General features: G+C 45.1%; 1 protein-coding gene, 1 long non-coding RNA gene and 1 other non-coding gene across 3 annotated transcripts in view; 2 read left to right on the forward strand and 1 right to left on the reverse strand.

Moving 5' to 3' along the window:
• Positions 1-15,783, reverse strand: part of LOC144107396 (uncharacterized) — a 41,098-nt gene extending 25,315 nt beyond the window's left edge. Inside the window, exons 1-2 of the long non-coding RNA XR_013309271.1 lie at positions 15,701-15,783; positions 15,092-15,167 (exon numbers count right to left, since the gene is read on the reverse strand). This is a non-coding gene — a long non-coding RNA (uncharacterized LOC144107396). The remainder of the gene's footprint in view (positions 1-15,091; positions 15,168-15,700) is intronic.
• Positions 7,598-13,326, forward strand: LOC144107385 (uncharacterized). Its single transcript, XM_077640380.1, has 4 exons — positions 7,598-7,714; positions 10,206-10,435; positions 12,166-12,325; positions 12,813-13,326. Exons 1-4 carry the CDS (start codon positions 7,609-7,611, stop codon positions 13,190-13,192), a joined length of 876 nt encoding a protein of 291 aa, XP_077496506.1. The 5' UTR covers positions 7,598-7,608; the 3' UTR covers positions 13,193-13,326.
• A 1,344-nt stretch (positions 15,784-17,127) lies between the features above and the next one.
• On the forward strand, positions 17,128-17,199 carry TRNAS-ACU (transfer RNA serine (anticodon ACU)). Its single transcript has one exon. It is a non-coding gene; the product is annotated as a tRNA-Ser (tRNA).
• Positions 17,200-27,633: the final 10,434 nt, after the last annotated feature.

Below are 27,633 nucleotides of genomic sequence, written 5' to 3' on the forward strand. Positions count from 1 at the left end.
CTGTGGCCGTGGTGATTAACCACTTTGCCTAGTGCTGTAGCCAAGGTATATGCAGTGACGCAGGGCCCAGTCTGTGTTTGGGTTGTCAAACAAGTCAGATGGCCTCACTCGAAACAAAAACATTCACTTCTTCAGGGTGTAGTCCTTGCTCACCATAGCTTTGCAGACATTAAGTTCACGACCCAAACCTCTTATCTGTCACAAAGTGCACTCTGTACTCTTGTAAATTGAGGCTCTTGGGGTCCAAATTGTCTTGCTTAGTCCGAGCCAGCCACAACCTGCAGCTCTTTGTGCTCTGGGATCTTGGAGTTCTTGTGCTAAGTTCATGTTAGTCAGCTTCTTCTTGTGCCTGTACCTGTCGCTATGATTGGAGCCACTGAGGATAATGCACAAAACCATAGTGAAGCTGCGGATGGACAGGAATCAACTCTGTGTGAGCAAACAGAGGCAGCGGTAAGCTAGAGGCAGTCTGGCAGTGGTTCAGCACAGCATGGCCGCCTGGCAACCGATGGGCACTGAATGCGACATGCGGGCCATGTATAATGTATTGAGACAGTAAAGCAGCACGAAACTTGGTGGTGATTTCGAAGGCCTTCAAGAGCGGCAGTGTGCACTCTTGAATTAGGAAATCAGAGCCTTATAATTGGCGAATTGCTGATGTTTAAAAATATTCAGTTGAACCTTGCTGTAACGAAGGAAACCCCAAAATGTCTGTTTTAGCCGTTCCATTTTTATGGCAGTCATCGACCTTTGTTGCAAATGGATTTCATGCTAACAAGCTTATCTACTACAATGTTTTGCTAATTTGCATGAAATTTGACTCCACATTGCAGTGGCACTGTGAACTAGTCGAAGAAAGATAGGTGTACAGAATCGGATGGTTTGCTTTGTCACTTGAAGGCTCCACTGGTACTTTCTTCCATCACTTTTGCTGTGACAATATATATTTGTAACGCTGTTCCACGAATTGCTTGAAAGTAATGAGATAGAAGAGCTGCTGATATCATTATGAAATTTTTCTGCTGCCAGCAAGCAGCACAGAGAAATCATACAAACAGGAGGATGTCTCTCTGCATTGCAACATTTGCTGCACCATGACAGTGCAGTTATCAGGAACCCATTCTATATAATAATGTTCAATTATCGAGTGATTTCTTCTGTATGGTTATATGCTAAACTGACGGGACCAAAATATGCTTCACTTCTAATTAACTGGAAATTCCAATTAAGCGGCTTAAAAATATCGGGAGTCAACTGTATAAATTATTTAGCGGTTTTAGGCGAATAATACGCAGTGATCTGTGTATACACTGATGTCTACCGCATCATTTGAAAGTGCGCACCAACAAGCTGTGGTGTCAGTCGATGCATGCGCATGTACCTGTTAGTTTTAAGTAAGCAAAAGCATTGGGCGCACAAGACAGGGGTAGCTTTGAAACCAAAATTACTGCACGTGGTTGGTGATCAGTCATTAAAAGCCTTACAAAAAATTAACACCGATTTTGTCTTTTATACACAGATAGCTTAGTGTGTCACCAGTGTGCGTTGCGGGAGCTTTCAACACACACAAGTGCCTGCCTCATGCCCTAATTTAAGTAGGTCAACTGAATATGTCAGCCTTGCCAACGCTTGCCTGTTTCTTGCAGAGCCCACATGAGAACGGCTAGCTGTCTTCCCACAGGCCTAATCGCCTGCATGTAGTCATAATGACCAGGCAGTGGAAAGCTTCTGTGAAATGTAGAATTGGCAATGGGGAAAGTAAAAATGCAGTATTCTGTACTAATCGGAGGCTTCAGTGCCAATGTTGGCAAAAAGCAGGCTGGAGACCAGGCAGTAGATGAATATGGCATTGGCACTAGGAATAGCAGAAGGTCGGTATTGAGTTCGCTGAACGCAATAACTTGAGAATCATTATTACTTTCTTCACAAAACGGAAGAGCCGAAAGTGGACATCGAAAAGCCCTAACGAGGAGACTAAAAATAAAATTCACTTCAAACTGTGTTCTAACCCCGACATTGTGCAGCATGTGGAAGTAATAAGAAAGGTGTGATGCAGTGACCACAGATTGGTAAGGTCTCAAATTAGTCTGGACTTGAAGAGGGAACGGAAAAGACTAGTAAAGAAGTCCATCAACAAATTAGCGGTAAGAGGGGAGGTAGAATAATTCAGGATTTCGCTACAGAACACATATTCAGCTTTAACCGAGGAAGACAACCTCAGTGCAGACGCAGTGAACAATAAAATTTCAGAGATATTACCGATTGCAGTGAAGAAGTAGTTCAGGGGAGGAGTGCAGGGAAGAAGTACTTTACCAGCAAACTATCCAAGCAGATGAAAGATTTGATTAAGACATGGGAAAGTGTGAAAGCCTCCAACCCAACAGACAAGATAGAACTGGCAGAGCTATCAAAGCTGATCAACAGGCGTAAAGTATACGACATAAGGAAGTATAATATGGAGAAAATCGAGCATTCTTAAAGAACTGTGGCAGCCTGGAAGCATTGACAAGAAGATTAGGCGTAGGCAAAGATCAGATATATAGGCGCTTAGGGACAATTAAGGGGGCAATGTCATTACTAATATGGACAAGTTTGTCAAAGTAGCAGAGGAGTTCTATACTGACCATTCATTATTCAGAGTAGTGAGGACAATGAGATTGGCAGTAGAGAAGAGCAATCAAACGTTCTGCCAGTAACGAAGACCGAGGTTAAGAAAGCTTTAGAAGCTATGAAAAAGGGGAAAGCAGCTGCGTAGGACGCGGTAACTACAGATTTGTTGAAGGATGGTGGGGCTATTGTGCTAGAAAAACTGGCCACCCTGTATAAGCAGTGCCTCTTGGCATCGACGGTACCGCAGTGAAACTGCCCACATTCAGGGCCACTGCACAGAATGCCTCCACGACAAAGTAGTCCGTTGTTAAAAGTTCTTTCAGCGCAAGCTAGAAGCTAATCACAGGAAAAACTTATAAGGTCTGTATTCTAGAATTTGGTGCCTGGCTGGTTTCATAATTCAATATAGTTGCATTATCGTTTACCACCTTCCAGCCTAGCAGGAAATAAACCACATATGCAGCAAAGGCCACTGATGCTACCACAGAGGCTGTGTGCTTGGCCACCAAGCTCACATGATAATCTACATCCCTTCCCTACATTTCCTTTCATAGCCCACAGGCTGCTTCAAGATGCCTACTGTAAAGTGTTTGTGTTTGCAATAGCCAGGAATTATTGCATTAAAAGTAATATCCAGGAATTGTTGCATTAAATGTTTGCCTTATTTTCATGTGAAGCAGCAATTTTAGTGTGGACTGCACTTGAGTTGGGTGTTTGATCTCTAACCTTTTGCAGGATCATACAAGAATGCAGAGAAAAAGGCTAAGAAATATGAGATGAGCTCTGCAGTGGAAAGCTCTGCAATTTCTGGTAAGTGGAAAATCCTAAATTTTTAAACATTAGTAAAATTAATGCATATTCAAAATATGCACGCATTTTTCTGTTTTTGGCAATGAAGGTCCGGATGGGCCTGAAGTCCGGCTGCCATCGCCACCACCCCGGCTGCCATCGCCACCACCCCGGCTGCCATCGCCACCACCCCGGCTCCCGTCGCCACCACCCCGGCTCCCGTCGCCACCACCCCAGCTGCCATCGCCACCCCGGCTGATATCACCACCCTGTAAGCCTTTATCTGTGTTTAGTCTTTAGATTTGCATTGTTTCAGTTATGGCTTAGTGAATTTATGGTAATATCACATAGGAGAAAGGGGGGACACCCACCCTCTAGCCGTGCCTGCTTTTTATTGATCGCAAAAAATGCATATGGGTGACTCATGAATTTGAGCTCAATTAAGACCCTGTTGCAAAACTGCATTAAGTCTGCTTTCCTGCATAGCAAAAACCCCTTTACCACAGAGTCCATGCGAGTCCTTGAAAACCTTTCAAGAGGGAGAAGTTATTTTCAAGGGCTGAAGAACAATTTGAGGTGAAGGCAACGGAACAGATTCTTTCAGTTGTCAACACGTGTGCCCTATCCTTAGACGATGTCATGGCCAGTTGATACAGTGTTAGGTGGTAGCTTCAGAGATCACTTCTTGGTTTTTATCGTTGTTACAATGTTCTTTTTGGTGCCTTTAAAATCACCAGTCACACCTGTGTAGGCATGCGCTGTACCCTCAGAAGACTGAAGCATGCGCTGATTGATGTCAGACGTTCTTTCTGAGAAAAATGTACCCGGGCGTTGTTTACGGCGTCCCATGTTCCGAATGTGACAGTGTCTACATTGGCGAGACTGGCAATTTTAAAAGGCACCTAAAAAAACATTGCAACGATAGGTTTGCCGAGAAGAGCAATTGTAGTGAGGTACTGTAAAAATTGAGTCATGAAGTTTAGCATTTCATTGTTTTCAAGCAAAGGATGGAAGGTAGAATATAGTTTTTGTACTGAAAATTTAAAAGTGCACAGAAGACAGGGACAAGAGGACTGGATGGGACAAACGCTGCTCACAACTGGGTTTATAAGAAACATTTTTCATTAACAGCCCACCTGTGAAGTCATAGTCAGCATTGACTTGCACAATGTAACTGCCAAAGGCAGGAGAGAATTTTAAAATTGTAATTCATCAGAATGTAATCAAAGGATGGTGCTACGTGTGTACAATGCTTGCTGACACCAAAGCATGTACTATAGTAACCATATGCGACTTGCCCATGAACAGCAGCTCTTTTTGAAGCATGGTCACAGAGCCTTTCGCTCATACACTCGACACACAAATTGCCGCAATGGCTTTGTGGTTAAGGTGCTTGGCTGCTGACGCGAAAGGTGCCGGCTCAATCCCGACTGCAGTGGTCTCACTTCAGTGGAGGTGGAATGCTAGATGCTCGCCCGTGTACTGTGCAATGTCTGTGCACGTTAAAGAACACCAGGTGGCTGAAACTATCGGAGCTCTCTACTGAGTTGCTCCAGCTAAGGTGGTTTGGGACATTAAGCCTCGTAAGTCATGACTAAGAGACAATTTCGGTATCTCCCTTTCAGTTTGTTTTTTTGCCATATCCCACGATTGCAGTCCTGTGCACTTCAGGGAAGCATCCGTGGCATTCCCCACAATGAAGTGGCAGATTCAATCCACCGCCTGTTCCAAAGGGCGTGGGCGCTCTCTGAGGCGGTCGTTAATACACCAGCCAATTTGGCTGATGTACACTGCCACACCTGTGTGGTATTCGATAGATGACACCAGTGCAGCAAGGAACATGCACGTTTTGGTGCTTCTTCCGGCAGTCAGTATGGCGATCCGGCCTTTCCTCTACAAGTCTTGCATAGCTGCGACAGCTTACATGGCGTACAAAAATCCCAGCTGTATGCCATACATTTCTTCGGGCTATGAAAGCTTTGTGCTGTAGGGCGTAACCTAATACCATTTGTTCTTGGAACCTCATATATTTTGATCTCGAAAAGTATGAGGTTATGCCCTAACTGCACAGTCTCATAAGCTGAGGATACTTGCTTCTCAGTATGGCATACGGCTGGTGTTTTCTGTGCCACGTAAGCTGTTACAGTTATGAAGACTTATAGAGGAAAAGCCATATTATCGTACTAGCTGCCAGAAGAAGCACCAAAACATGTACGTTCTTGCTGCGCTGGTGTAGCCTATAGGACACCACTCAACTATGGCAAAGTGTGCATCAGTAAAACTGGCCGGTGTATTAAGAATACAGATACCTTCCTTTTGAGTAGTGTTTTCATCTTTAAAATATTGTGTAAGGCATTGTTACACATGGATTACCGTGTGGTATTTTCCTCTGGCTGCTATATAATTTACAATCCATTTTCTTGTGCTGTTTTGGCTTCAGTTTAAGCAGCTAAACAATGACCGCGACGTCAACATGTGGTTACAGGTCACGTGAGGCATGAAAAAATGGCGGTATAATCGCTACTCCTACATTTGTTATCATTCAGGCTCTTTGGCTGAAAGTGCATATTTCGCTTCTTTCCTTGTGATGCATCAGTAATCACGGTTCCCTTTTCTCAAAGGTCCCATGTCTGCCCCACTCCCCAGTTTTGCAGTCCTGCAATACCATATATATACAATTTTTTCTGTTATCTTTGCGTTGCTGTCATGCATTGTTGCAAGTGTTTGGTTTGGACGCGTTTCTGAACATCACTACGCGTATGACTACGTATTACTCCCCCGATAACAGAGCAGCAAGCTTCCACACAACCGACCGAAAGGCACTTCTAGCATTACTTTTTTTCGAACTGAGCAGAGAGAGGAGGTGAAGCCTTAGAGAAAGGCGCATGCCGTGATCACCGACGCACCACAAGGAAAGAAGTGAAGTGTGTGCTTCCGGCAGAGCAGGCGGATTGGTGCATCACCCGTTCGCAGCAGTCTCACAGAAGCAAGGACTCCTTGGGTACTTTTATTTCTTTGGGCTTAACTTACAGCTGTGTTGTGTCGACTGCAAGGACATTTTAAAGGAAATCCAAGGGCCAAAGTAAAAACAAAAATGAAGTTTTCCAGAATACTCTTTTGGAACAGACAGCGGATCAAAACTTCATTGTGGTAACTGTCTTGAATGCTTTCCTGAACTGCACAGGATTGTAATCGTGAGACGAGGCAAAAAAATGAACTTGAGAAGGAGGTACTGGAAGCATCTCTTTTGGGTGATAAGTGCGTGAGCGAAAGGTCTGTGACCGTGCTTCAGAAATTGTCCACGTGCAAGTAAAATATGGTAACTATATAGTACGTGTTTTGGTGTCATCATACGTTCTACACACGTGGCACCATCCTTTGATTGTATGCTGGTGAGTTGATAATTTTCTTGTTCTGCATTTGGCGATTACCTTATGAAAGTCGATGCTTGCTACAGCTGCGCTGGTGGGCTGCTATCAGAAATGTCTGAATAAACTGCTATGAGTAGCGCTTGTCCTCTCCGGTTCTACTATAGTAGTTCTACTACTATAGTAGACCATAGTCCGGTTCCGGACTATAATCTAGTGATTGAATGTGTGTGTAGATGGTGCCTTCTGGAGTGGACTATTTTATACTCTGAGTGAGTGCGTACATGGATGGTGACTGCGGGAGTGGAATATGTACTATTATAAGTGACTGTGTGCATAGTGGGGAAGATCCGACAGGTTTTAGGTCGTTGTTAACATAAGTGACGCTACGGTGGATCAATTGCCAGCAGAATAAGCAAGGCTAATCCCACCTGTAGCATACAACTCAACTCTGCGGTTCTCTCATTCAAGTTGTTCTTGTGCTTTCAAATTTGCAGCATGATACCAGCTGGGGCAGCATACAGCTTCGTTAAGGCTTTTTGTGTTTTTGAGGGTCCACCAGAATAAAGGAGCAGTTTAAATTACTAAATCTGGTAGAATGAGATGACACCCTGAACAAGCATGGTCTTAATGAATGGGAGCCCATAAATGCTTAATGCTAATTCTGTACGAGGCAGTTACGGTGTATATGTATGTATCCTTTCAGCAGAAGTGCTGATGTAGCATTTTGGCATTATCTCTGTAGCATTACCTGTGTTATACTGAGTAATTTTTCCGTTCTTCCTGCATCAACACTAATGCTTCATGTTCGTGTCCAACTTCAGCCCTGCTTAGCCACTCAATGGAGGCGGCCACACCAGCTGGTGCAAATTGCACTGCGGGCTGCCCGGCTAGTTCGGCCTCCACTGCAGGTGACCTTGAGGATGTGGAGGAAGCGACTAGCGATCGTAAGGCTTTTCGCTTTCTTTACTTGTATATGAAAAGCCTGAAAAGACGAGAATGCAGTGAGAGGATAGGATGAGAATCTATTTTTTTGAAGTATGAGCCTAAACAGGCCTTGGTAGAAGTTCTGTTTTGCCTTAAAGGAGACCTAGTTGGTGGATATTTCAAAACGTGTGCTTTGAAAATGACCACTGTTTGTATAAATATGCCTGCTGCAAGTAAATCTTAATAGAAGTACTGAACCTAAGCGGTGATAAAATTTGCTACTTGACACTTCCACAGCTCTATCTCATTCCTACTAACTAGTTGCAGTGTGTTTTCCCGGCGAGTAGCAGTTTGTTTCCTTTAATTTCTTTTTTTTGGTTCTGGATTGTGGTTTTGGTTCTGTTATTGTTGTTTCCCTTGGCCTATGTCACTAGAAAGCCACAACCTTTTAAAGACGGACCAATAGAAATAAAACAAACATTACAGATTGTGGCTCAGGACTGCAAAGTGGTCACCGTACTCTATACAGTTTCTGTAGTTTTTGTGCATATATTTTTTATGTGCCCAGCCTGCTGTGCTTTCTCACTACCACTGGCAGCTGTTGTCACAATGGAAGAATACACTTATGGCTGTTTCCATCCTTGCCATGATGTGACGGCAATCAAAATGGCAACCAAGCTGAAAAGAAAACTGGTGGTACATAGAAGGAACAGTATTCAGAGCAGCTATTTTTAACTAAGGCATTGTCAGTGCATGGTGCATTTGTGATATATAGATCTGCAAGGGGTAGAGCAGTTGTACAGAACAAATACCTTTGTGTTTAGCTGTGCATTGTGGTGCAATCAATGGCAATTTAGTAGCTTAATGCAGAGCATGTTGACGCCCAGTGTTGGTTTACATTACCATCATCGATGCTGCAGTCCCACAGGGTGTTAATTGTTCTGACGTCCAGTGAAATCCTCCACAGCAGTTCATCATCCTGCAAAATCTCGCACTTCACAAACAATCTCACCATGACATCGTGTAGAACAGCCACAAATATGTTCCCTCGAGGCAGCCACCACATTTGCATTACCTGTTCTGATATGTCAAACTTGCGGCCAGGTGCGCAGTTGTTCTGTGAAGGATGACAGCCATCTTGAACATATTCGTGAAGAAGCACCGAATGCTTATGGGGCATTCACTCTTGGACACTCGGCGGAGAGAGCAAGCGAAATCCTCTGCCACCGAAAAAGCTGCATCGTTCACACTTCCCAACCACCTCGTCTGCGCTCATCGTCTGTGTGTCGTCTGCTCAAGGCGTACACAGATATGGCAAGAGGTTAATCCATGCTGTCTACGTACGATAACTGTATGCACGCTTACTTACGCTAAATGCAGCTATTTTGCCAGACGTTACGCCATTTCCAGCACTGTCGCTTTTAAATACATAAGATTAGCCTAGTGGCGCCATCTGGTGGTTACTCTCAAGCCTTTTTTAAAAAAAGAAAGGATCGTAACCTAAAATAAAAAAAGAACACATTTATCACTCACACTTTTTTTATGGGTGAGATGAGACAAAGCGAAAGAGCGCTGGGGCTTTTATGGGCATTGAACGCGCTCAAACAGGCAGTAACAGCGACGAATTCAGTCCCAAACGAGGCGTCCCGCACCGAAGGGCGTCGCCATGTTTGTTGCCGAACTTCGTACTCTCCTTCCTATTGGCTGACGGGATTCGGCGGATTTTTTTCCGGTGGCAGAATTCGGTCCTGGACCGATCAGGCTTACCGCTTGGTATTTCGGCGCAATCTCTGCCGCGGCAGCGGATTCCGCTCGTTCTCTCTGCCGAATGTCCAAGTGTGAACGCGCCATTACTTGGCCCTGAGCACAATTGATGAAGCACCGCATTACAAACTGGTAAAATATGTAGCCAGGAGACATTACATGCATCAAACAGCCACAGAGAAACTGTGTGCGTGGCATCAGCTCTTTTGTCAGCTGCAGAAGAACCAACAACAGAGTGAGCTGGTGCATCAGTGAAGAACCAAAAACAGCGCTCGCCCTTCTTCTAGTCTGTCTTTATGGCGCTGTTTTTAGGTTTTCATCAGGTACCGGCACTCCCTGCAAGCGTTGCTGTTGTGAGCGGCAGTTCCACTGCAATTGGAACAGTGCCCCTTTCATCAACTATCAACACTCCCAAGAGTGCTGAGCATACAGCTAAAAGTAGAAAGGAAAACGAAAAATCCTTCTCAAGAACCATGCAGAAAATTCTGGGCAGAGCTGTGGAGCAAACATAAAAATTTCATTTACCGCATCATCCCTGATACTAGTTTGTCTCCCCTTTTTTTATGGTGCCATGCTCTGATTTTCGATTGCAAGCCAACACCCGCATTTCGGATTTTCAAATTTGAAAACAATAGGTCGACTTGCAAGCGTGTAAATGCAGTATATTGCTCATATTGCGTCCTTGAGGTGTAAATATATACATCTGCTGTGAAAGCCTGCCCTCACTGGAAACCTTGCTCGTTTCAGCGACAATGCTCAAGGTGCTGCGGCTGCTGCTAGAAATACGGCAGCAGCAGCGGGAAATCCTGCAGAGGCTGAGCCGGCTGGAGCAAGCTCGGCAAGAGCCGAGGACACGGTCGCCGTCTCCTCCCGTGAGCTCCCTCCCGCCACTGTGCCCTCAGCTGCCAGCCTTCAGTATTGAAGATTTTGAGGCGGCAGAAGCTGCTGTCAGAGATGACAGAGTAGCAGCTGCCCTGGTAATTTAATTTTTCATTCAATGTTTTATTACAGTAGTCTTTGGGTACTTAATGTATATAGTTGAGATATTTATTGAAAAATCTGAGCCCCAGAAGTAGATGCTTGCCATGCCTAAGCCATAATCATGCTGTTCTTGTATAAGTTTTCAGCTAATATAGTGGGAATGGATGAATTTTGAAAAGTCCGCACATAGTAGGGTTACTGTGACATTGTTAATAGTCTGTTTTATTACAACTGAAAATTCCGGAAACAGTCGCGCCCACTTATACCGAACATGACAGTTGCATAGATTACTTTATACTAAGTCTAATTCCTGTATTACAGTGAAAAATCCAAACTCCCGTACAGAATTAACATTTGTTTCTTTTTGATTCGAAATAAGTGCCTTAATTGTTTTTGCTTCTTCTACATTCGAAATGAATGCATTGTTTCTGTTCCTTCTAAAATCGGATTGAACGTTTCTTCAAAATAGACCCTATTTAATGCACTTTCTAAGCTCCCAAGCGCAGTCGTGTGCTCCTTATCAAGATCCTTGGCTATAAGCTGACTGCAGGCACTATGCAATTAATCCCCATTGCCGCTTTCACGGCAGCTAGTGGTAGGTCAGGCCTCTTGTCATTAGCTTCCTACTAGTTCAGTGCTTGTAGTTCACATGGCATATTCGTTTAAAAGCATCAACTATAGGGTTCATGACCTCTGCAACAAAGCACACAAGATGGTACAAAGGAAAGAAATTAACACGGACAGCACAGCTGTATCGGGGTATATAGCACAATTTCAGCTGATGGAAAAGGTGCGAAGGAAACAGGGCGAGAATTAACAAGAGTAATTAACATTTTGATTAGTAATTATATGCTGTCATTGACATATAGCACATTCTTGGCCACATGAGCAAGTTCTTCACTGATACTGATGGGGTACTAAGGCAAGGTTTACCTGCTTGGATATATGAGGGTGCAACTCTGATGATTCAGACGAAAATCTCTGTTACCTTGAAGTTTGAATTACAGAGTACTGTATCTGTGCTGCTAAGAATGCTTTCAAGAGATATTTTAAGGCTTTCTTGATTTATTTAATCACAGGACTATGTTATGCTCTACTATACTATTTGTGGCACATTCCATCAAAGTATTGAGCCTCATGAAGCTAGTGTAGTGTAATTTTAAGTCTATTTTTTGGTATGTATTTTGTTCACAAAGTTTGGCTGAGTTAAGGTGGCACACAAATTATTTTAATTATTGGTTTGAGACGATTGACTGGGGGTGCTGTTTCGGAGCTAATTTTTTACATTATTCGTTGTTTTCCAATTAAGGAGGCAGCTTTGATCAGCCTTTTTGCCTGGCTATTGCTTTTTATGCCTTTCATTAATTGAAGTGCAGTACTCCACTCCAACCAGGACAGTTTCAAGAACCATAGATGCTAATTTTAGTTGCATATTTTCCCTGTAGTGATGCATAAGACATGAATCACCGTGGAGTATTCCCTTACGAGTGCTAAACAATTTAATATTGAACTTCTTGATGCTGTTACGGTGGTCAAAATGTAAGAAGTGTTTCACATGAGGTGTAAAAAAACCACTTTAATTGCTGCTGTGTTGTAGCAGGTATACTACGATTACTTTCGAAGTCACACCGTTGTCTTTGCTATTGCGTTCTACAAGTTAAGTGGTTATAGAATGTGATTTTTCATGTGAAATAACCGTTGGGCAACTGCAAATTTTTCCTTTCAGAAGAAGCAGCTTCTCCGCCTAGGCGGAAACAATTTAAAGGAGGTGGCGGCGAATGTCATGGGTGCTGTGATGGGGGTGGCTGTGCAGAGACTATTCAGCCTGCGGGGGAGGAAAGGAAAACGGCCATTCGTTGGCACAAAGCTGTGCAGGGTGGCAACAGGTATACCTGATTTTGAATTGCTGTAGCTTTTAATTTAGAAATATTGAGATTCCTGCTTTTAAACATGTACAAGTTTTTCGAAGCTATTTTCTTGCTGTATCTTACTGTAATTTTTTATAACAGCTGATGAATATTCTGTTGCTGTGTTTATGTGATTAGTTTGGGGGTCTTAGTCATAAAACTCCATAAAGAAGCAGCAGATGCCCTCAATCAAACCAATCATTTCCATTTGTCATATTGTAATCCGTTGTCATGAACTTCCCTGCAATGGCCGCTTTGACGTTGATTGCAGTGTCTTCATGATAGCTCATTTTTTTTGCATTTCACTACTGTACAGTACTTGTGTTGTTTGTTGGGATACCTTGAGTGTCAGTAACGTGTGGTTTTTCTGTGTCAAATCATGAACTTGGATTTTCATATGCTTGCAGGAAGTGTATCGTTTTAAAAGTTGCATTTCTTGGTCTTAATGCACACTCACCTTGCACAGATGCCATCTGCGAGAGGCAGGGTGTCGACATCCTGGCAGCACAGGGTTTCATTGGCAGGTGGCTGCCCGGTGCGTGCGACCGAGGGGGCGGCCGAAAGAGGCGCTATGCCCAAGCTTTAGAGCCTCCGGAGTCTCACGCTCAAGCGCCACCTGTTAACCCCTGTGCTGGGTCAGCACCCTGCCCAGGCGCGCCCTCAGCCTCCTGCCCTGCAACCCCTCCAGGCATGGCCATCCTGTCCCCCTCAGGGGTCCACCCAAGCTCTGCCCCCCCCCCCACAGCCTCCTCCTCACGCCCAGCCACCCTCCACCCAAGCTCTGCCCCTTCCCCTGCCCCCCCCCCCCCCCACAGCCTCCTCCTCACGCCCAGCCACCCCACGTAGCACCCTTGCCACATGGGTCATTGCCCCACGGGCACATGAGAAATAAAAAAACATTTTTCTGAAATTCCTGTTTGCTTGTTTCATTTGGTAGCTGCTGGACATTAAGTAAAAAATGTGCATGAAATATTGTTTGCAAATCAAAATACATATGCAATGAAAATACTGCATGCAGTTTTGAAATTTTAATGGGAGTTCGAACTAATTGCATATACAGCTAGAAGTCGCACGGTATTGAAAACCACAGACGGGACCTCTAAATGCATGCGATAATTCTGCACTGGTCTCGGAAAATACTGGAAATGCCTAGAGGTAGCCAAGATATGCCGGTATCCGAAAGGCCACTATTCGGCCATATTGGGGCCACTATTCGGCCATATTGGAGCCACTATTTAGCCATATTGGAGCCACTATTCGGCCATATTGGAGCCACTATTCGGCCATATTGGGCCCTATATTGGCAGTGATGTTTGGGCCATTCTTGGCATTCAGATTGGCTGAACATCAGCCCAATCTTGGCGGGAATGTTGGGCCATGCTTGGAAAGAGTTGCGATTTGCCTAAATGCCAACGAAGGGCCGATATTCGCGCCAATTTTCGCCAATGATATGCCAACGGTGGCCCGTTATTGGCGTGCTGCTTGGGTACACATTTGCATCACAAGCCCAGATGGTGCACTTGAGTTGCTTCTTATGCTTATGCAAGAAACAGGAACAGAGATATCTTGACTAAATCGAAAAAAGAGGAAGTGCAATGCAAGTGTAATGCAGAGAACTACTAAAACACTGGGAGGATTCCAAGGGTAGGTGAATGCATGAATGGGTGGCAATCAGATGGCTAAATGAGATTAGGAAATTTGAGGAAAAAGGGGGGTAGCATGTGGCACAGGATACAGTTACCTAAAATGAACTGGAGAACCATTGTCCTGCACTAATTTTAACAGCACATTCACACGACAGACAAAATCACTAGCTCCAGGAACGGACCGCGCATCATGCGACTCAATGTCAATCACCATTGCAAATGGCACCATCACCGCGGACTGCACATGAGGAAAAGTAGACGTATTTTTGCTCTCAACTTTGAGCAGCACTTAGCTGCGCTTTTAAGAGCAAAGCTCTGAAATACGGCAACATTGGCACTTTGTTTTACTGACATGAGGGTGCTCAAGAGCGTGCAAGTCCCATGTTTGTTTTGCACCAAATGAGTTAATTGCGAGGTATGTTTAACTAAAGAGAGGCATCTAACATGGGCATCAGCCCTCCACTAGGGCAGCTCTTCATTACTTCCCTTCTATATCCCTCCCTTATATCACGGTTCAAGTGTCCACCAAAATTTGAGACAGTTACTGTTACATTTCCTTGAATTTTCCTTCAACTAGTTTTAAATTTTTCAAGATGCAGCTTTAAGAAGGTAGAGGTACAAACTGTGCAGTATAACCGTATGCTACGGCAATAAACCAGCAATAAGTCTGTGCTGACAGCAGCTTGCCCAGTGCATTGCAAGGATGGTATGCCATACAAGGATTGGTGTCATCGTGCAATGTTACATTACTGACTGACAAATTGTTCTCTGTATCAGAAATACTGGCAAACCATCATTGTTGAGCACAATGTTTTTAAAGAGATAAATGAACATATAGGTCCTTTTCGAGGACACATATGCATACCAGGCAACAGGTGTGCATTGTAAAAGCACGTATATGTTAACAGCAGCTGTGTCAAGAGCTACATCAGTGACTATACTTTGTACAAGTCTACAGGTCCGGTATTTATAAGCTGAGGTACTGCTGTGAAGTGCATGTAGAGTTTGCATGCATTTCTAAACCTTGATGCAAGCCTATGTTGAAAATATGTTTCTAAATAGGCAGCTAAGATATGCATCACTGAAAAAGAATAACTACCATGAACAGATCAGGAAGGATGACACAGCCGAAGGCAGGAAGCACGCATGGCCCAATAGATGCTGGCCGCTGGCAACTGCAAATAAATACATCCAGAGCAACAGCTGTCAGTGGCTGTAGCCATGTCATGAATGACAAGAGAGGAAATCGTCTACTGCTTTAAAAACTAAAATTAGATGCAATATAAGTAAATAAAAAACCAATAAGCCAGCCCATGACAAAAGAAATGAACAGATTTTATGTAATGCAACCGTATACATTCTTTGAGAAGAGTCACAATGACTGCTATAACCACACTGAAAGATGAGCTCGCTGAAATACCGCACACCAATATGAATATAGGATGTGCAGGTTTTCATTAATTCCTATCATGGTGCCTTGCACCAATGTCTAGGTATTAAATTGAAAGTTGCAACCAGTCTGCCTTGGTTAAATGAGAAGAGAGAATGGAAAAACCATGCCTTCGCTAGCAAGAAGCTTGATATCTCACAGCACAGCTTAGCATCATAGAAAAATTGCTAGCGCATTTAACAAATCTGTATACAACTAAAAGCTGCACAAATTTGTCGATTGGCAATGCAAGTAAGGGCAAGAGAAACAAAAAAATACCAAAGAACACTCGTGAGTGCGGCGAAGGGAGGCCTGTGGGTAGGATCCCGTGCCTGGGAAGAGTTCCGAGCTCGGAGAATCGCCGGCACAACAGCTGATGGAACGCAACCAAGAATTAATAACAAAGTGAAAATAAGTAACAAAAAAAAACATCGACAATGGCGAAAGACTTGAATGCGGGCCGCAAAAGCGAGGGATATAGCAAAAAGGTAGAATTCCTAAATAAGTGTGCAGTTGCATCTCCGACAGCTCGCAGTGCTCAGAAGGAGAGGAAGCATCAACGCTTGCAGCTGAGGAGACGCAAGATTGATTAAATTTGACATAACACTGCCGAAAACCCTGTTCCATTGGGGAAGCACAGATAGGTTTACAAATGACAAGGCGAGGAATATGCACCAGCATTTCACATGCGATCACTTTCGCCGAATAATTTAGTATAACGAATATTAAGGCACAAGCACTAATCCGATAAGTACCAACCCTGAGCAAAATAGTGCGGTGTCTGATCGCAGCTGGCCTAGCGCGAGCGCTCCGCCGCGCGGCACTTCTCGCTCATCGTCTTCTACGCAGTGCAAATCCATGCTTTTGCACAGAGTGTCGAAGCGCTAGCAAGCGAAAGAGTAACTCTGTTGTGATATCTGGTGCCATTTTGATTTACCACGGCACGCGAGTACTAAATGCCCATAAAGAAAATGAGAACACACTTGTCATGCAGGATATAGGCCCTGCTTTTTTGGCGCCGCATTATAGCTGCGGCAACCGCATGCAGACTGCCTCCACTCACATCCCTATATAGCCGCATACAAATAGCGCGTGTGAATACAGATCATTAGCAAAGAAACGCAGAGCGGGACTCACCGGTCATGCGATTCATCCAGGCTTAGTAAAACCGCGCAGGAGTCTTCGTTCGCTTTTACAGATGACAATACGTCGCAGCACCGTCTTTGTTTTTGGCTTACCAGTTGAAACTCGCCAATGCTGACAGGCTGTAATTCTGGTCGTTGGCTTCCAAAACACACTCCTGCTCACCTTACTATTGAATGAGTTCTTCACACGTGTCCGCCGTACCAGCACCCAAGAAATGCCTCAAAGAGGCAAATAATACAAAACGCGACGCGTCGTTTGCGCGGCAATGGCGCCGACGGCTGCGTTTTCGCGTCGTTGGAAAATAGCAACCGACAAAAGTTTGTTTTTAAACCATGAAAAATTAAATTATCTCCGTAACAAAGGCGTTCCATTTTTTTTAAATTATTTTTACATTATTTATGAATATTAAAGCGCTTTTAGTTACTTTTTTGGCATATCGTTTGTAGAAGCTGCGATCCTGTGATCCCCGGAAATGACCCGGATGCCCTAGCAGACGACGGAGCAGGCGACGGAGCAGACGACGCTGTTGATAGAATGTAATTTCGTTTGATGCCAGCCCCGCCGCGGTGGCTCAGTGGTTAGAGCGCTCGACTACTGATCCAGAGTTCCCGGGTTCGAACCCGACCGCGGCGGCTGCGTTTTTATGGAGGAAAAACGCTAAGGCGCCCGTGTGCTGTGCGATGTCAGTGCACGTTAAAGATCCCCAGGTGGTCGAAATTATTCCGGAGCCCTCCAGTACGGCACCTCTCTCTTCCTTTCTTCTTTCACTCCCTCCTTTACCCTTCCCTTACGGCGCGGTTCAGGTGTCCAACGATATATGAGACAGATACTGCGCCATTTCCTTTCCCCCAAAACCAATTATTATTATTTTTATTATTAATATTATTAATATTATTATTATTGATGCCAGATAAAATCACTAAGTTGCGACAAAAACAGCGAAGAAAAGCGCCGTATCTCGAGCTGGCGAATATCGTGGATAAGTTGAACGCAATTGGCACGATGGAGAGTAGCTGCGATGCATTAATTTGCGCGACACTGGCACGCACACCGGAGATCATGAAACTTAACAGCTTAATCTGTGACCAGTACAAGCGGATTGCTTTGATATCAACTGTGTTACGAAACTACGTCGATACTTGCGTCTCACTTTAGCTAATATGCAACAGTGGCTAGCACTTGCCGCATCCTGATCGCGTGTAGTTTAACAAGCAAGAGCCCACTAGCGCATCGAAGCAGCCGTGTTTTCGAGTTCGTATCGTTACGATAAATACGAGGTGTTTTGGCACGTACTGGAATTGAAGTTCTGAGCCTGTGCGTCACGGACGGTGACGATGGCGTCCGGACGATCTTAACTAAGACTCGCCGCAACGCAGCCGATAACCCAAGTATATGGGCGTTAAAGGTTGTTCACCAGTACTGCAAACGTGGGCATAAAGTATCGCTCAGTCGCAGCGCCAGTCGCTCGCTGCTCGATTTCCCAGCCTTCCGAGTGAAGGTCGCAAGCTGTTGAGCCAATCGGTGAGCCAGCCGGAGCGAGCCGAGCTTTCGGGAACGACGCCGCCCGCGGGCGCGCCGGGCAATGAACTACGCGCTACCCTCTGGCTGCCCTAGTCGTCGCTAAGCCTAGCCGGTTTCACATCAATGCAGCAGTTGAGTGCACTTCGAAACCGGCTAGCGCTGAGGTGCTGCTCTCGTCATCGTTTTAATGTGAACCTCGTCTCATAGTAAAACAAAGATATGCTCGGTTTCCGCGACAGCTTCAGGAGCGGAGACAGCTGAGGCCAGGAGAGCCGCGATTGAGGAGCAGCAATTAAAGGCGCCGTGGGAAGACATTTTTTTGTATTCCTGTTATCGCTTCTACCAACGACTCGATATTGGCCAACGATACTCCATCCGACGGCTTAGTATGGACTTGAACAAACATTACTCTCGCATTTTTCTGACGCTGGCGGCCGGTATCCAGCCTGGCATGCCGGCCCCGAGAAGGGCGCCCGTACTTTATCATGGCGCTTAACTGTATGGCTGTGGTGCACATAAAAACCCCCAGACATCCTCCTCTTTGCTCAGATTGTCATAGCACACAGTCACGCTGGGACCAGAGCAGTTTAGAGGACCTAGCGCGGGTGCACAGGAGCTAGACTGTGTCAAAGCAGGCGAAACTCTTGAAAGTGCGCGATTGACGTCAGTCCCAAGACTTTATTCTCATTTCGACCGAGAATCAAATCGGTTCAAACTCGCCGGCCGCCGCATTTCACCTTCGGCGTCATACGCTGTTGTCTATATTTAGCGACATTTTCGTGTCACCGTCATGAAATTTTCAGTGAAGGCAATGAACGACGTCGTAAAGTATTTTTTTGCTATTTTATGATAAGCAGCACGTCACTGCCGCTAAAAAAAATTCTCCGCCAACACTGTATCAGTGTTGGACTTAAGAGCGCTAGCTACGAGAGCTTCAAGTGTTTAGATCGGGGTGCTAGATCGGGGTGCTCAGCAAACGTGGAGAAGACAAAATACGAACATCTGAGGGCGTTTCGTTTCGAAAACATTCCTTCTAAGATACAAGCAACGTCATCTACTTCAAAGATTTTGCACTACCATTGCGATCTGCAGCCACCTTCGCTATATCCGGTATGTTTCCTCCTTATATATCAGTTAACGAATTGTATACACGTGTGCATTACAACAAGACGAATTGTTTGACCGCATCCGGAACCCTCTGCGACAAACGATTAGGCCATATGGCTGTCTGGAAGTACCCGGAATGCACTGTTTGGGGGCGAAAAGGTCGTCGGTGCGAATCCCACACATATTTTGGGCTTCATCAAAATATTTATTTTATCCTCAGGAACATGACAAGTCAAATGACACCACTTCGATCATTATGCTTCAAACGGGCGGCCCCCAAATTTGATGCAAATCGGGGTCCGCGGTGTCCCGCTTCGATAGCCGCTATACTGGCATATGTAAAACGGATCGAAGGTATCTGTGACAACTGAGGCTCTACGCGCCCGCTGTTGCTATGCGATATAGTGTGGTAACTGTCTTGGCCAATTTGACCTTCCCTGCAGACAGACGTGTCCTTGACAAACGTAAGTAGTAAGAGCTGACGCTCTTAAAACTGAAACGCGGAAAAATGATATCGGGGTTGCTTTGAACATTTATACAGACAACTGCGTGCATGTACATACATGCTGCCTTTGTGTAGCCGGATGATTATGGCGAGTAATTTTCCCTGATTGACGACTAACGATATTCTTTTCCGCGCCATGCGTAGAAGTGTCCTTGGCCTTTTCTGCGCATGTAGTAGTAGCGGTACATTATGTTACATGTCTTAAACCTGTCACAGAAGCCACGAGGACACTGACTTTCAGTAGCGCGCATCGACTTGCGCACACCGATTGGTGTGCAGGCGCTGTCGTGGCTGCAGCTACATGCCGCCACCGCAAGCGCGTGTGAATACGCAAGCACCGTTGGCTTCGTCGCTTGTGCATTACAGCTTTTTGGGCTTTCAAAGCCGCATTATACTCTTGAGCATGCACTACTTTCGTCACACTGTCATGTGGGAACAGAAGGGAATTAGGTGAGTGCTCGAGCAGTGCCTCTCCTCTAAGCCAATTCTCGTTCGGTGAGAGAGCCAGGTCGCGGGAAGCGAGTTGAAAACTCGATTCGCCAATGTGAATGAGCACTTCATTTCGCTCGGTGCCCGTCACCAACAGACCAGAGCACCTCGCATCCTCTTCGCGATTCGCCACAGTGAACGCGCTTTGAAGCATCTTTGGTCAATTTGATCCCATCGCTGTCACACGACAGCACGACATATTTCTAGAATTCTGCAGTAAAAGAATTACCCTCACCAGGAATCTGTCATACGACACATCCCACGATAGGTAGCTATCGCGCGGCACAAACCACGACAGGTATCTGTCGCGCGGCATATCCCACGACACGCTGTTGTGTCGCGCGACAGGCCGCACGACAGGTACTTTTGTCGCGTGAAAAGAGGCGCGCTAGAAGTCTGTCGCGCGACTGAACCCACGACCGGCAACTTTGCTGAAGCACGCAATCTCTGTCGCGCGGCACGTCTCCCTTTGTCGCGCGACAGTACCTGCGACAGGAACCTGTCGCGCGACACATGCTGCGACAGGGACCTTCTTCGCACTACAAAATGCAGGAAAGATGTCTGTCGCGCGGCAGAACCTACTACAAACAACTTTGTCGCGCGAAAGGACCCACGACACGAAGCTTGTCGCACGACACAAGGCACGACAAGACTGCTTGTCTTGCGACACAAAATTGTGTCGCGCGACAGATGCGCGACAAAAAATTCTGTCGTGCGTTTTGATCGGGAAATTTTAAAGTAACCAAGATTTTAAGGTATGTTGATGATTTTCTAATATTCCTTGACTGCAGTTCGGACTGCTTTGAAGTACTAGCTACTAACACACTGACCTTCTTACGTGCAGGCTTATCGCCTCTAGAATTAACGCCTGAGATGCCTTGTGACGACAGTATTCGAATTCTGGATATCAGGCTTTTATTTCGTAACGCACAGATCTACTGGAAGTACGTGCCTCGCGCTAACAAGCCACTGCTTCCCTTCGGCTCCGCGCATTCCAAACTGGTAAAGAGGGGCATTGTAGAGTAATGCTCGAAAAGTGCGCTTTGTAAATGTAGTCCTGAGCTAATCGTTGCTACCTTCAGTGAACAGATCCTACGTCTCAGAGCCGCGGGCTATTATACTCATGTTTTGTTCAGTGTGCGGAAATTCTTCTTACACGCCTGTGCTCAACAGAGACTCGTACGTAACTACCACCTTCAGCAAAATGGATTGCTGTGATCCCGTACATTCATGGCCTGTCTCATTGCCTGATAAAGAGCGGCGAACCGGGGAACGTAAAAGTTTTTTTTGTCAGCCCCCGATAAGCTGCAAAAATTGTGTGGACTGTCCAGGCCCTGTAAATCGAAGAATTCGAAGTGCAAGAAGAAGCACCGAAAAAAGTTCGCTAGTATGTACAGTACGCATTCCATTCTCTGGCATGTCTTTGGAATGTGGAAAGAGCTATGGAGGACAAAGCGGCAGGTGTTTGAACGACCGCCCCTGAGAACTTTGCAATAATGTGTCTGAATGGCGAGGAGGGTTTGTGAACGCACACTGCAGGAGCACTAACAAAACCGTGAAGTTTAAAACGATAGTGATTCAGATGAAGAGTTCAGCCTGCTTACCAAGATTGCTCTGTTACAGCCAAAAACCGTTGCCAACTGACTGGAGAGATCATAAAGGCTGAAATGATAGACCGGTTGGGTGGGTCCTGCGTGGCCAAGCCATCTATTGCTCTTACTAGTAAGGAGCTGTTATATTTGCGTCTACATATGAACGGGTCACCTACTGCGCATGTGTAATAATTGCCCGGTTTTTTTCAGCTATATATACTGGTCCGAGGTTCCAAATAATGTTTTTAAGTCAGCGCTCATGTGTTCCATGTGTCTTCCTTGTGTCCTTCTCTTTATTTGCGCTGCACATTTCCATCATGAATCACCAGCATGTCCAGACTGCTACCTTAGGTAACATATGGGGCGGGGAGACAACAAAGAATCAGGTGATTTTCTTTCTCACTAGCATGGCTAAAGGTTGGTACTCGATCCACGTCACAACTTAGTCCGCGCTGAAGACCAGCGTCTCTGAAGTCTTTGGCCGTTCTTATGATCTATACACAGAGCCTTTAGACACGGTCATGACCATAATTAAGTCGTTCGAATTATGCAGCAGAAAACAGCCGGTAAGACAGTTCTTTCTGAGGCCGATTCATCACGGTTTGCTTGTACAAACTACCACTTACTCTTCATTTCTGAAGTGCAAATAAAGCTGCCAGCACATATGGCAGAGCAAGAAATAGTGGTTGATGAGACCCTTGGCGACCGGCAGCACTTCTCTGTGCTATGCTATCTCTTTTTAATGCGAAAATATTACTTGGCTCGTAGTGGAAAACGCCGCCGTAGCCCGAAAACCGTGGCAGGCATGCGCGGCAGGAAGGCGTGGAAGAGACGCCGCACGCGAGTGACTTTCTCACTATCAGTGCGACTCTCACCATCCCAGAAAGGCAAGCAGACATCATCAATAAATGAAACAAGTTTTGGGACACCCCTCCCCCTCCTTGACTCCCTATACACTACTTCCTCATTGGGGTAAAAAAGCAGACATCGCTCAAGAAGCGAGCGACTGGACGCCTCCGACGCATGCACTGGGCGCAATGCCACTGTCCCGCCCGACTTTCTGTGGTACGTGTAAACAGTGGCGTGTCGCTACCGCGGGACACGCTGGTAAATACGATGCGCCACTGTCGTATTCGTGTAAACACGGCTAGAAAGTAGAGAAAAGAGAAAGACCCTTGGCCACCGTCATTTCTCCTTCAGCTTTCGGTGAGTAAGGTTGCGCCGTTATGGAATCTTCATCGTCGAAGTGGACTCCCTCGTGTCTACATCACCCGCGAGACAGCAAAGCGTGGCCAGCGGCTGCAGTTCACTGCCTGTGAAGTACAGAAGTACACGACCATCGTAACGGAGCCAAACGTGGGAAGCAAGATGCTGCAGCGAAACTACTCCCCTCCGTAGCCTCTACGCCCTGTGCGCCGTGTGCACGCGTTTGACCTTGAACGGACCTTGAAGCTCGTAACAGCTATGACGTCACTCAGCCGCCACCGAATCCGAGCGCTCGCCTCTGTTTGTATCGGGCGTCGGCGTTCATTGGCGTTGGTGTTGAGAACGTTCTAGACCCCGGTGATTTTGAGGAAAGAAGGAGAGCATAACTGGCTCCCTGTGTCAGTGGACGCCTCAATCGCGCTTCGACGCAGTCATGGACAAAAGTTTGCGGGATGCGACTGCGCGGAAAAAAAATTTATCGCGGAGCGGTTATGCAGAACAGGTCGATGAAAAGCGTAGAACCGTGAGGAGGCATCGTGTGCTCCATCTGGTAGAAGAATACTGTCTGAACGGCTAGCAGGGCAACGAAGAAAATTTTTTTTCCACGAATCTACATCCCGCAAACTTCTGTCGATGACTGTACGTGGCGATGGTGAGAAAGATAGATGTAGGCTACATGCATTAGCGCTGACAACGTTGTGGCAGACACGCGGCACTGCAGCAATAGGCCGCACCGTTTGCTGGGTGAGCAGCCTCTCGCGATCAACCATTAATCGAACAGCCACATGCCAGAATGGCATGGTGGGCGCGCTGCCTGTTCAGTGTGCGGAACGCACTCAACGTTACAGATGCCAAGCCGCATCTACTTGCCCGATACACCGCAGCTTTCGCTCTCTAAACAGGTTCAGCAGTAGTTCAGGAGCACGGACTGTTGGGCGAGGTGGTTCATTGCAAACACGTACAAGCGCACAAAAACACAAGAACGCAAAGACACGAAGAAGAAGACTGCTACAGAAGGAGACTGAGACACCACGAGCGCTTCGTGGTGTCTCAGTCTCCTTCTTCGTGTCTTTGTGTTTTTCTGCGCTTGTGCGTGTTTGCAGCAGTAGTTAAACCGCAGCTGATATTTTCTTCCCGTGCTCTGAATTTTTTTAGTGTTCCCTATGTTTTCAACTTTGGTGTTTTAAGTTTTTGCTGCCTTGTCCTATTGTTTTGATTGTATCTACGGTATTTTGTACATGTCCACTCCTGCGATAGCACTTGTAGGGGCTGCGGTATGCACAAATAAATAAATAAATACATTATTTCCATGCCACTTTATACTCTTTTGTGAGTACCACCATCCTTTCATCTTCAGATGCGTTCGGAAATTGTGTATGGTTCTGGGAGTAGCTGCTACTTTGACTAAGACTATATTTTTCTCCGGCAGAAAAAGAGGAAGCAACAAAGCACTAGGACAGCACCTGTGTATCTATTCTCATTACGTAATGCTTAGCTTGATGTTGTGCCCAAAGGAATGCCGCCTGAATAGTTTAACTTTATTTTTCATCTATGGTGAAATTAGCAAAATTTGACCGCCTTGTCAATCAGCAGGGTCGAGTGTCATAAGGCCTGAGATCGGATATGTTCATAAAGATGTTGGCCATCTATTGTATATGCAAAGCGGGAATAAGAAACACTTGCTCTTCCACGGCAGCAGGCCAGTCTGGATATCTGTAATACATCCGTACCATTTCTGTTTGACTTGCACACTTGCAGGCTTAGCAGAAAATGAAAAAATCCTGGTTCCAGCTAATTTCTCTCAAGTTGTCTCTGAATAAAAAAAAAATATGGTCGGTCAGGTGAATATTTGCATCTCGTTTTCAACTAAGATTTTCATATTCCAAGTTACATGTATGCGGTGCGGCTGAGATAAACGGTTCGCTTTCTTTTACAAAACAAAGGTGTCGTTAGCGTCATTGGTTAAGCGCGCTTCACAAAAATGTGCAGGCTATATCTGCATGCAATATTTCATTCACGCAGAAAACGTTTTGTGCTTTTAACATCCATGACGACGCGATGCTAACGTCTGTGCCATAATTGTGCCTCAATCAAAAAGGTAAAAATTAAGCTCGCAATGTAAGAATACCTTGCTGTGACACTAAATATGAAGAATACGTTCGTTTGCAAAAAAATACTGAAGTTATTTAATTTTGTCGCGTTTAGTTTGTGTATTTCGGAGTAAATAAGGCGCATGAGCATCGAAATTAGCGATTAGATTCAAGGCAAATTTAGTAAATTCGATTTCAAGATTTGCAATTAACACACCTGCAGTTCTTCACCATCATTTAAAAACTATCTTGTGCAAATGTTTTACGTGTATGTTCTCGCACACTCAGCTTCAAATTTTCAGTGTTCTTTATAGAATTTTTATCTTTTGCGGCGATGGCCGTACACAATCTGATAACCAAATCGTACATCCCTTTGCAGCCTCGTAAGATGAAGTCATGGTGGAAGAACTGGGCGAGGAATTTGTTTCAAAGTAGTGCAACATTCTCTTGCACGAGGAGTGCCCCACTTAGTTCTGATGTGACTCATCAGTCGAGGAACGCTTCGCTCAGCTTTTTAGAATTCCTTAGCGGTGCCGCATAAGCTGGCCAAGTTGCGTTGTCCAAACTGATTCATGAGCCTGGCAGCAAACTTGAAAATAAAGATTACGAGAAGGCGTTTGACTCAGTCGAATCTTCAGCAGATAAGGTATTTAATAAAATAGTAAGGACAACCTTACACTAAAATAAACCAAATGATCAGGCGGGCTTCGTAAAGGCTACTCAAAAATTTACAATATTCAAACTATCAATTAGACGATAAAGAAATGTGCAGAATATAACAAACCTCTACATATAGCATTCATAGATTACGATAAACCATTTGGCTCAGTCGAAACCTCAGCAGTCATGCAGGCATTGCGGAATCAAGGTGTAGGAGAGCGTCATGAAAAAAATGCGGGAAGATATTTACGACGCCTGCACAGCCACCATTGTCTTAATTAAAGACGGCAACAAAATTTCAATGGGGAAGGGTCTCAGGCATGTGGACATGATCTCCCCAATGCTATTCACTGCCTGTTTGCAGGAAGTATTCACAAGCTTGGTATAGGGAGCATTTAGGGATAAGAGTTAATAGAGAATACTTTAATAATCTACCATTCGATGGTTACACTGCCTAAGTCACTCAGGGGGTGAACTGCAAAGCATGATCAATGACTTGGCAGGCAGAGTAGAACGGTTGGATTGAAAATTAATACGCAGAAAATCAAAGTAATGTTTAACAGTCTCGGAATAGAACCACAGTTTAAACTGGCAGCGAAGGGCTGGAAGTGGTAAAGGAACACATCTACTTTGTGTAGGTAGAGACCACACATCCGGATCATGCGAGGGAAATAACTAGAAGTATAAGAATGGTGTGGAGTGCATATGGCAGGTTCTCTCAGATCATGAATAGGAGGGTACCAATATCTCTTAAGAGAAAAGTGTACAACAGCTGTATCTTACCGGCACTCACCTACCGGTTAGAAACGTGGAGGTTAACGAAAAGGGTTCAGCGTAAGGATAACACAGCGAGCCATGGAAAGGAAAATGATAGGTGTAATTGCAAGAGTTCGGAAGAGGAAGAGGCCGTAGTGGGAGATGGAACAAAGGTGAGTTATTGACATCGTAGTCAAAAGGAAGAGGAAGGAAAGGGCTTATACAGGTCATGTAACGCGAAGGCAAGACAACTGATGGTCGGTTAGGGTAACGGAGTAGATTCGAAGAGAAGGGAAGCCTAGGAAGGGGCAGCAAGAGATTAGTCTGGCGGATGAGATTAAGAATATTGCCTGTATAGGGTGGGCGCAGCTGGCACAGGATAGGCTTAAGTGGAGAGATGTGGCAGAGGCCTTTGTACTGCCCTGTACCAGTCAGGCTGATAATGATGAATGAAATATGTCTGCAGGAATTTTTCAATTACTTATTGGTGAAAATACATTGTGTGTCAAAAGCTGAAAGTTTATTGACACAACAATAACAAAGTGGACAAGAAATCTACAGGATACTTTTTAACTATTTAGAGATAGTTATTTTAAACCCTGCGAGAGATATGTCGGTGTGGTCTGTGCAGGTGGACTCTACAGCAAGGCGGACATTATGCACATGATATAGCTCAGTGACTAAGCAATTAATTACTTAAAATTAACTAATCAACCTTTTTACTTATGATTTTAGGGGCCACCATTACATTACGAAACCGAAGGCTGTCGACATAGAAGCTAACACCATTTTTAACATTTTCTTTACCGGGAATGCTGTGCGAAATATTTTACGTCTAACATACGCATTTTTCTCTCCTAAAGCTGGCTTCCTCCAACGCGCATTTTTAAATGTTGTCGCTCGCATTTCTCATACAGCAAATACAGAAGCCGTTTGTCTATTTCATGCTGTTGAACCACTGAGCCAGATTTCCGCGGCAATACTACGCCCAGCGAAGCCGTTTGAAATTGTGAATTTTGGGAAGCCAAGTTTAAGAGCTACAAAATGTGCATTTTTGTCGTTAACTATTTCAAAATGCATTGCCGATAAAAAAAATTAAAAACTGGACTCCGCTTCTATGTTGACAGCCTTCAATTTCTT

The sequence above is a fragment of the Amblyomma americanum genome, chromosome 1 (genome assembly GCF_052857255.1).
Source record: "Amblyomma americanum isolate KBUSLIRL-KWMA chromosome 1, ASM5285725v1, whole genome shotgun sequence".
Lineage (NCBI taxonomy): Eukaryota > Metazoa > Arthropoda > Arachnida > Ixodida > Ixodidae > Amblyomma > Amblyomma americanum.